The sequence below is a fragment of the Sesamum indicum genome, linkage group LG13 (genome assembly GCF_000512975.1).
Source record: "Sesamum indicum cultivar Zhongzhi No. 13 linkage group LG13, S_indicum_v1.0, whole genome shotgun sequence".
In the NCBI taxonomy this organism is placed as follows: Eukaryota; Viridiplantae; Streptophyta; class Magnoliopsida; order Lamiales; family Pedaliaceae; genus Sesamum; species Sesamum indicum.
Window position 1 is genome coordinate 1,167,108 of NC_026157.1, and position 11,706 is coordinate 1,178,813.

Consider the following 11,706-nt stretch of genomic DNA (forward strand, 5'->3'; position numbering starts at 1 on the left):
GTATTTTTAACAATGAAGCAAAAGAATTCATAGTATATTGGTACTTTCAATTTAGATGTGTCAGAAATTGTGTCCAGTGATAATTTTATCAGTAATTTTTGTTACTAATAATTATAGTGTGACAATTAAAATTATTTTTAATTAATATATGTTTTTGTGATAATTTTAAAATTATAATTCACTATTTTATTATAAGTGACAATTTTAAATAATTATTGTTAAATAATTTTAAAATTGTAATGATGTGACCAAACAATTTTATTTTTATTTTTTATCACTCAATGACAATCAGTAAAATAATGTATAGATCATGCCTGATGATAATTCGCTTTTATCATTGTGGAGTAACTCCTCCACACTAATATATAAAACGGAAAATTATTTATTTATTCCTTTAAGTTTGTCTTTATTGATTTTAGTTTTTTAAATTTATTTGTTTTTGTTTTAGTTCGGTAATTTTTAGAATTGTTTAAATTTAGTGCTTTGATCCAATTTTAGACAATCTTACCTCTACACAGTTTTTCAAAAGCAATTTTAGTCTATATATATCCGTTCATTTTGCATCTCATAGCTAACCCTCGTCTAAAATGATATAAGAGTCTCTGTTTATTGAAGAAATATTCATTTATAATACACGTAGACCATTATGATGGACTATTAACCTTTATTATCAAAAGTGCAAAAGAGTCATAATTTACGCTAAAGAACCAAATCTACGCAAAATTGATAGATAAAGGACTAAATCTAATATCGCTAAAGATAAAACACCAAAATAAATTCAAAACAAAGTTATAAAACAAAAATTTTCTTTTTTCGTATGATTATTATTTTGGTTAGTTAATTTGCAAAAAAAAATGCTTTAACTTTGGAGTTGTTTGAGGATGTAACTTTTTTCCTGTTCTTTCATAGGAATGAATATCTTTGTTCGTATATTAATTAACATCATTCATGCATGCGATTTGATTATGAATTAACTAACATGGAAAAATTATAACTGTAGGGAATTTTGCACCATATTTTGGCTTAAATGCATTTTTGGTTTTATAAGTTAGATTATTTCGTATTTTTGTCCTTTAATTTTATAGGGTAGCATATTAATCTTGTTTTTTTTTTTTTAAATTTTCATTATTTCAGTCTTTTTTTCACCAGAATTCACTTCCACCAACGAGAAGGGTGAACTCCAATAAAAACAAGACTGAACCATAAAAATTAAAAAGATATAAGACATAATTTATTCCGATGACTTTTGTAAAATTTGGTATCGAAAGGATTAAAATTAAAAAATGTAAAAAAATTATAAAACTTTAGTACAATCCTAAAAAAGGAAAAAATGCAAGCAACCCCCTTATGATATTGCAATGAGCAAATTATTCCCTTATGAAAAAAAAAAATAGCGATTTACCTCCCTATATTTTTTAAAATACAACAATCTACCTCCCTATGTTTTTCAAAATGAAGTAATTTACTAGCTCCTTGTATAAGAGGTAAACTGCTTCATTTTAAAAAATACATAGGAGGTAAATTGCTATATTTTTTTCATAAGGTGGTAATGTGCTCATTTTCAATATCATAGGGGTAAATTGCTATTCACCTTCCTAAAAAATAAAGAATAAAAAATACCAAAATATTAAAGTTAGAGCACAAAAATTCTATTTTAGCCTATACATCAAATGTGTTGTTATTGGCAGTACATAATTAAGTTGTTGCTTCAAACCTAATTAAACGACAAGTCAAGCCCACCTCTTTATTTCTAGATTGCTTGACAAACAACATAACATCCTCATTCTCTACTCTATGGTGCATGATTAGTAGATGAGTTAGCCCACCAAACTACTTTCTCTTTTACTTATTCCTTCTCAACTCATTTATCTATAATTCTTGTTTCATTTTGCCACATGGAACTGAAAGGGGATGATTTTATGTTATAATTCTTAGTCAAGACAGAAGATATATATATATATATATGTCTATAAGTTCTGTGGAAAGTAAACTAATTCATTTGTTCCTAAACAAGGTTCTTTCTTTTATTAGTATGTCACATATATAATTGACACGTGGAATTATTTTGAATAAAATATTTTTATGAATTATATTATATATTAGGTTTTGTTAAGTAAAATAATACATATATATATATATAAATAAATTTAAACTAATGTGAAAATCGGATTTATGAAAAATTGTTGATAAAAGAAGATAATCCCCTACATAAAAGAAAATGATTCTTTCTTATTATTAAGGTTTAAAAATCGTGATAAATCAATTTATATATTCTACCGTCAGACAAGATGGATATTAAAATTTAAACTTTTACTGGGATCGGACTTACACTTGTAGACATGCTATAGTTTCAACAACCACCCCAAGACTAGGGCGAAGCCCTGACGCAATATTGAAATCGCACCCTCCTTGACATCGAAATAAAGGGTTTAGTTGGGCAAGATTGCCTTATTTTTCTCCACATTCACCGAGTCCTCAATCTCTCTCATCCCATTTCTTGCCACCAGCCCTTTGATTCATTCCCTTTTGTATCTCATGTAGCTATATTCTCTCTTCTTTTGTCATCACAATCCTCTCCTATATATCGTATCCCTCACTATCTATATATATTTGTTCACCTCAGAGTAGAAATTGATGTAACAAATTACTCTCAATTATGATGTCTTCATTTCATCACTTCTCCTTGTGTTCAATGGCACTGACTCTAGTTCTTGCCCTGGTTCTTCTGTTTGTTTCCCCTGCTGTTTCAACTTCCCGGAACCTAATCGGCCGCCAGAACATGAAAACAGGCTTCCAGGTGACGTTAAAACATGTCGATTCTGGTGGGAACTTCACCAAATTCGAGCTCTTACAACGCGCCATGAAGCGAAGTAGGAAGAGAATGGAAAGGCTTTATGCAATGGCCCTAGCTGCATCCGATGCCAGCATCGATGCCCCCATTCGTGCTGGAAACGGTGAGTACCTAATGGAATTGTCCATCGGCACCCCACCCATATCTTATTCTGCTATACTGGATACGGGCAGTGACCTGATTTGGACCCAATGCAAGCCCTGCAAGCAGTGTTTCAATCAGCCAACTCCTATATTTGATCCCGCAAAGTCATCTTCTTTCTCCAAGCTGTCGTGCTCTAGCGATCTTTGCAGCGCCCTTCCCTCATCGTCTTGCACGGATGGCAGTTGCGAGTATTTGTACACATACGGTGATTATTCATCGACTCAAGGTTTCATGGCAACCGAAACGTTTACGTTTGGCAAGGTTTCGGTACCAAAAGTTGGGTTCGGGTGTGGACTTGATAACGAAGGAGGTGGGTTCGATCAAGGTGGCGGGCTCATGGGCCTGGGGCGTGGTCCGCTGTCGCTCATCTCCCAACTTGAGGAACCCAAGTTTTCATATTGTCTAACATCAATTGATTCCACGAAATCTAGCACACTTTTGGTGGGATCTCTAGCAAGTCTCAATACCAGCAGCCAAATGGACTCAATCAAGCCCACCCCACTGATAAAAAACCCATCATCACCTTCTTTCTACTATCTTTCCCTTGAAGGGATCACGATTGGTGACACCCGATTGCCCATCGAGAAATCAACTTTTGCAGTCAATGAGGATGGCAGTGGGGGCATGATCATCGACTCGGGTACTACCATCACGTATTTGGAGCAAACTGCATTCGATCTTGTTAAAGGAGAATTCACTAAACAAATGCAACTTCCCGTGGACAAAAGCGGGCAGACAGGACTGGAACTGTGCTTCAGGGTTCCATCCAACACTCAAAGCATTGAGGTGCCGAAGCTCATCTTCCATTTCGAGGGTGGGGCAGATCTGGACTTGCCGGGGGAGAACTACATTATCGCTGATCCAAGTGGAGTGGCGTGCTTGGCAATGGGGAGCTCTCTTGGGATGTCCATCTTTGGGAATTATCAGCAGCAGAATACGTTAGTGGTTCATGATCTTGTCAAAGAGACTATAGCATTTGTGCGCACACAGTGTGATCACTTGTGAATAGTTTATTACCATTATAGATCGTCTTCTATATGAAATGCGTAAAAAACATCAGGGGAGAAAAGGAAATAAAACAAGAATATATTGAATTCCTTTTTTTCATGCTAATGTTGCGTGTATTTTATTTTTAATCAATTTTATTGTTGCTTTCTATCTCTCTATCTTCCCACTTCCCGTCTTTTTTTTTTTGTTTTTTTTAAGATAATTACACTTTTCTTTTTTAAAATTTAGTGTAATTATACGTAAACTTCATGTAGTTGAGAAAATTACAGCTAGCATCTATGAAATTTGCTTTCATTTAACAAATATGTCTATCGTTTAGTAAAAAAATCACTTAATTTACTGATATTAATAAAAAATTGAATTAAAATCTATATTTACTCCAAATTCATTTATTACTATCTTAATGTAGATTAAATGAATCTTTTTATGATAAAATTATCTTCATACGTCTTCACATGTTAGTGCGTGTAAGGAGGTGTATCTTATCCATTATAAGGATAGTTTCGTTCGAAAAAATTATTTGACCTGCAATAAGTCACTATTAAGTCAATCGATGGTAAATATCAATTTTCATTTAATTTTTTTTATAATATCAGCACATTCAGTAAATTTTGAACGACGGAGGGACTTATTTATCAGACGAAAGCAAATCTCAAGAATGGTAGATATAACTACATGGAGGTCTAGGTACAATTATCTCAAATCTCAGAAAAGGAGAATGTAATTATCCTTTTTTCTTTTAATATGCCTCTCTTTTATGGCATGGGATCCTCTATTCCCAATAGATGTTTCATCTCCTGCTCCATCTAGGAGCTAAAAACATAAACTGAAAATGCTGATAAGATACATGGGCAAGACAGAGGAATTATACTCTCCTCTTTTAAAGTTTCGTGTAATTATATCTAAATTTTTTATAGTTTGAAAAATTACACTACAAGAAAATTACATTTTCTTTTTTTAAAATTTGGTGTAATTATACATAAATATTACGCAGTTTAGAAAATTACATCTAGCACTCCTGAAATTTGCTTCTATTTAACAAATAAGTCCACCCGTTAGTAAAAAATGCACTTAATTTACTTATATGAATAAACATTTATATTTACTACCAATTGATTTATTACTGACTTAATTAGGTTAAATAAATTTTTTTATGATAAAATTATTTTCATACATCTTCATGCATTAATGCGTGTGAGGAAGTGAATCTTCTCCGTTATAAGGGCAGTTTAGTTCAAAAAAATTGTTTGACCTGTAATAAATCACCAATAAGTCAATAGACGATAAATATCAATTTTCATTCATTTTTTTTGGTAATATCAGCAAATTCAGTTAATTTTGAGCAATAGGTGAACTTCTTTGTTAGACGGAAGCAAAACCTTAAAAATACTAAATGTAACTACATGGGGGTCTATGTACAATTTTATCAAACCTAAAAAAAGGAGAGGGTAATTATCTCTTTAATATGCCTCTCTTTTATGGCACGGGATCCTCTATTCCCAATAGATGTTTCATCTCCAGCTCCATCCAGGAACTAAAAACATAAACTTAAAATGCTGATAAGATACATGGGCAAGACAGAGGAATTATTGAGTTTCACTCATGGGAAAGAGAGTGAAATTTCCAGATCGATCCAATAAAAAATAAAAAGGAATAATTACTTTCCTTTTTAAAAATTTGGTATAATTATATGTAGATCTCCTATAATTTAAAAAATTACACTACAAAAAGAGTATTTTATTTGAACGGTTCTTGTACCGAACAATTTAAAATTTTGTAACAGTTTCTTAATATTTGGAATTGCTCTGGTAAACTGCATCAACGGCTGTTTTGAGTATTACAAAAAATTATAACAGCTTTAGACGAAGTCATTTTTTATTGTATCGGATGTTGTAACAGGCAACATATATAACTGTTACAACCGAATGCATAAATTGACTTTGGAAATACTCTTTTTGAATTTATTAGACCAATTGTTCGAACAACCTCTGGAGCGGCTTTTTCCAGTTTTAGTAATATTTTTGTTAAACGAAGCCATACTAATATTTGTATCTCATTTTGGAATGGTTTTTGGAATATTTTTTGGAACAGTTCATTGAAATTATTGAAACAGCTTTAGGAATTAATGATCTAGGTTTTATGATAATGAAGCGTATTCTCAAAATCATTAGAAAAGCCGTTACAAATGTAGTACATTGTTATATAATTTATTTATATTTAAATTATTATAATATTCATTTTTATAATATTTTGTTGAATTTTTTTAATTATAATTTTTTTGATGAATTTGTTAAATGGTGAAATACTATATATAATTTATCTAGCAAGAAAATAGTAACAACATAATTAAAGTAGTATTTAAAAATTGAATTCATAATATGCATACAAGTTCAAATTTAAAACAAAATAAAAAAGATAAACCACCTTGATCTAGATCATGCTCCTCATCAGCACGGTATTCTTCCTCGTCATTGGGTGTCGGAAGATCATTTGGAGGCTAGAACTGTTGGGGCGGTGGAGGTCCAGCCAGGTGGTCGGGAACTGAAAAATAATAACTATTAAATATATTATATTATTATAAAATTATATTTTTGCTAATATATTAAAGAATATTATTATAAATTAACAGAAATAACATATAATTACACAAATTACAAGAAATTTTTTTCAAAAATTATGCATATTTTTTTAAATTAACACAGATTACATAAAATTACACAAATTACACATAACTTTAGAGATTACATAAAATTAAATCGCGACTTTTTTCCCTAACATTCATAAAATTACAGAAAAATTACAATAGATTTAAGAAAAATACATAAATATATATTTTTAGGAATTACTGAAAACATTACAGAATATATCAGAAAAAATTCAATATTATGTTTGGTTTCATTTTTTACTTGTTTTCATGTGTTCTGTGGAGACAGAGAGATAAAAACAAAGATAAATAAGTATGTATTAAAAATAGTGTGTATGTTTGGATTTATTTTTGCAAATAATATAAAATAAGTATGGTATGTTTGATGTTATTTAGTGGGAGACAAAAATTACTGTTTATTGTCAAATCATGTTTCTTTTATATATATTTATATATGTATGAGTATGCATATAATTTTTTAGTTGTAGGGCCTATAATTAGTGTAGACTTATTTTGACCAAAAATAAATGATGCACTATTTCAAAACATCTCAAAATACCACCAAAACTTCCAAACAAATCAAGGCAAATATTTTCCATGTTTTGGCCCATCTCCAAGATGGGCCAAAAATGAAACCAAATTCTATGCAAATGTTTCATAAAAATTCAAATATTTCTGAAAAATAGATTTTAAAAAAATTCAATTTTTTTAGAAATTACACATATTTTCTTAAATTAACTCAAATTACATAGAATAACACAAATTACACATATTCATAAAATTAACATAACTTACATAAAATTACACAAATTGCACATATTCATAAAATTAGGCAAATTACATAAAAATTATATAAACTATACGTATTTTCAAAAATTACATAAAATTAAATCCCAACTTTTCTTCCTAGTATTCATAAGATTACAGAAAAATTAAAATAAATTTCAAAAATTTTAGAAATATTTTCATAAATTTAGAAATCAAAAAATTCCAAAAATTTTAGAAAAATTAAAATAAGTTTCAAAAGTTTTAGAAATTACCAAAAAAATTTTCAGAAAAGTAAATTTCAAAAACTTTTAGAAATTCTTTCCAACAAGTTTTCGTAAAATATAAACTTTTAAAAATTCTTTTTAGATGGTTTAGACTCTTTAAGTTTACGACTGTAGCAACTGGTTGAGTAGGTAACGGTTCCCAAGGTCGATCAATAAAGTAAACCTATCTCGAGTATGAAACATAGTTTCCTAATGTATGATGGAACCGACACCCAAATTTTATGCCCAAAATTAAGGCTAGACACAATTGACGGAAGGACCGTAACTTCATTGGATCATTTATTTGGAAAAATTCATTTGACGGATAGCCCAAGATTTCATTAATTTAATTAACTTATTGAGTTTAGTCTACTTAATTTATTTAATAAATTAATTAGTATTTGGACTTGTGTTGATTTAATTAGATTAAATAAACTAATTGATTTTCAATTGGATTTAGGGTTAAATGGATTAATTTGAAATCATGGACCTTAGTTGAGGTTGATTTAACTCGATCCATGAATTCAGGTCCAAGCCTAAGAAATGAATGCAAGTTGGGTAGGAGTTGGAACTCCTCCATTGAATATGTGATCTACGGGAGATTAAACAATTAGTGCACTAATATGATAGGTAGTGGTGCACAAGTTATGCATGGTGTGTACATACTGTGTAGAAATTAGTTTTGTAATAACTTTTTTGTTTGTAATTTGATTACAGTATACACAAAAACTAACACACTTACTTTCATTCCCTCACTTGCTCTCTCCTCTCTAATCCACGAAATTCCCTCTCCAAAATACTTTTCTCGTGTTCTGCTTGAAGCCTATTCAATCACAAAGAATTTTATTATGAAAGTTGAATGTATGGCAACTTTAAAAATTGCTTTCGAAAGTGATTTGGATGGAAAAACTATACCTAATGATTGGGTGTGGTACCTAGCATAGTTGGACCAGTGGCCACCTTGAAAAATGACAACTAGGTTATGGCATAATCTAAAAGAGTCCGAGATCTCATCACTGATCCAAGAAAAATTCTTAAGCACCACTATTCGCTTGGAGCAAGGGTAGGAAGATGCGACGTGCTGTTGGACAGCATCACATTGGCAAAAAATATATTAGACCCGTGAGACTAAGTCGGTATCGTAAATTACTCATGATTAGATTAGTTTGAGGAACATGAGCTAGCAGCTTTAGGTCAAGTGGGAGATTGTTGGAATAGATGACTAAAAAGCTAATTGATTAGTAATTTTGGGAATCATTCAACAATCTTTATTAAAGTTATATTGTTTTGATGAATGTGGTAACTATTCATCCTAGGCACATGTGTTTATTGTGCTTACTAATTACGTTGAACGGTTTTTTAATGTCACAATAGGTGCCCACAAACCAATTGAATAACCCATATATATAGCAGGGTTGCGCATTGCATGACGACTACGAAACCAACTTCCGAGGGTTAGTCTGAAGTATTCTAAGTTAAAGACCTCAAAAGTCCTATAAAGACTTGCACTGTATATTATATTCATTGAATGAGTTCCATATTTCACCAGTGATAGACGTTAGACGTCTATGCAATTTCAGTAGGTTAGTTGACAAGGTTTTCAGCTGACTGAACTGACTCATGGGAATCATCACACAGAAGCCTTGGAAGCTTGGTCAATACTATTAGAATTTTCGGCTCAGATAGTATAGGAGTAGTCCTCAGACATGAGGAACCATGTCAATCTTATGCACACGATGGGTGTATCTTGGATATGACGAGAGGTGATTGTTTCGTGGATATGATTATTATAAGCTTTGTCTAATGCAGTCAAAATCTGTAGTGGGGACGATGAGTTTCAAGAAGAGGATTCGTTCTCTGACAGTATGTGACATGGTATGCCCTATGCATTTGTAGACGCATTCATATTTTCTAAGTCTGGGGCCATAGCGGTTGCTCGAATAGAAAATTATTTCCTATGTCGAGCAATGAAGCAATCGCCGTCTGGAGCACTGAGCATAGATACCTTGTCTAAGATGAGAATCAACACACAATTTCATGCCCTCGATTAAGGCCGAAAAACTATAAATGGAAGGACCGTACCCATATGAAACTCAGAAAAATATTCACGCCAACATTCATCTAGTCTTTACTGTCTTAGAAGGTTGCTAGATGGTCACCCATGGTAACAAGCTTTCCCAAATAATGGTTAATCCATAATGAATAATTAAATTAAATTTAATTAATCAATTATGTTGGACACAAGTCGAAGTCTAATTGAGAATGGGCCTAAAGAGTCACACCCAGATCACCGAGGAGATAGAGGAATTAATTTGTAATTAATTTTAGAAGACGTAAATAATTTGATTATTTACAAGTGGGATGATCGATTGGATGGATAACCCATGTTTAAATTAATTAGATTAATTTAATTGGGCTTATCTTGATTAAAAAATTGAATTTATTAATTAAGAGTATTTGAATTTATGTCTTTAATTGGATTAAATGATAGTGGATCTAAATTAGTTGAATTTTATTAAATTAGATTTAATTAAAATTTATCGAACCTTTAGGCCTATTTTAATTTATTTAAAACGAAGCCTAATCTGCTAAATTAGGCCTATTTTCAAATTATTGAAGGTATTTATGTAATTGAATCCGATCATGAAGAATATCAATCTAATTTACCCAAACAAAAATCATCTTCAATACATTAGGTTCCGAGGGTGAATAGCAATTTAACACCCTCCCCCTCGTAATATTATAAATGAGAAAATTTTTAAATAAAGTAATTTACTTTCCTGTCTAAGAAGGTAATTGTTTTATTCTAAAAAACATAAGGAGCTAAATTGTTGTATTTAAAAAATATAGAAAAATAAATTAATATTATTTTTTTTTATAAAAAAATAATATAATCATTTATAATATCACATAAGAATTACTTGCATTTTTTCTCCAAATTCAAGCCACATGAGTTGTGAAGTGGTAGGAAAGCTGGAAAAAGTATATATGCCACTTACTCCTATATATAAAAGAATTATAGTTTGACTTACATCAAGAACCAGTGGAATTCTTCATATTCCCCAATAATTTCAGTGGTGCATTGTCCGTTTTCTACCACTTAATAGGCAATAAGTCAAATGCAAACCACTATTATTGAACAATATACAAATTTGTGGGGAAATAGTATTTTTAGTCTCATTAGTTAGGTTTATGTTACTTTGGTCCCATTTTTTTTATGGAATTAGTACTTTTAGTCCCATTAATTATAAAAATTAGTATTTTAAGTTCTCATACACTGATCCATCTATAATTTAACGATATACGTTGGCGTTAAGTATTTTTTTATTGGAGGAAATAATTGGCCCTTTTTGTCATTCATATGCCTACTTGATTTACTCATGGAAGACATGATTCTTTGTGTAGCCTCTACTTGGCTTCAACTTATAGAAATATGGAAAGGATATGATTCAGTTTTTGTGAGAGAAGAGAGAAATCTTCAAGATTTACTCCCCTCAAATATAGTTATATTTTTCTCCAAAAATGGTTCCAAGCTGAAAAATAAACCAATTTTCTTTCTAACAAAAAATACTTAACGATCACATGCTAGGTATGTACGCTACACCATTAAATTGTATAGAAAAAAGCGAATGAGGACCAAAAATACTAATTTTTATAAATTACGAAACAAAAAGTGCTAATTTCATTATAAACGGGACCAAACATAAATCCAACCTAATTTATGAGACCAAAAATATTATTAACCCCAAATCAGCACTAGAGTTCTAACATTAAAGAAAGAAAATTTGGGTAATTGTTGGCTTCAACTTTATGTACTGGCTCTTGAGTACGGATTAGGACGCACTTTAATTGGTATGGCTGGCATTGGGACAACATTGGAGCTTTACTTTGACGAGGACAGTGACCCTCACTACAACAAGAATCTATTCGTATCTCACCGTTTATTAAATCTATACCATCTTTTTCACAATTTTTTTATTACATATATACCAAGGATTTGACAAATTATTTAAAAAAGGAATCTATAA

The 11,706-nt window shown here is 30.9% G+C and overlaps 1 protein-coding gene across 1 annotated transcript; it reads left to right on the top strand.

Annotated features, from left to right (window-relative positions):
• On the top strand, nucleotides 2,441-4,135 carry LOC105176057 (aspartic proteinase nepenthesin-1). The gene has a single exon (XM_011098731.2). The coding sequence runs from the start codon at nucleotides 2,657-2,659 to the stop codon at nucleotides 3,998-4,000; it is 1,344 nt and encodes a 447-aa protein (XP_011097033.1). The 5' UTR covers nucleotides 2,441-2,656; the 3' UTR covers nucleotides 4,001-4,135.

Coding starts and splice junctions, on each gene's coding strand:
- LOC105176057 (XM_011098731.2), top strand. CDS start 2,657: ATGATGTCTTCATTTCATCACTTCTCCTTGTGTTCAATGGCACTGACT.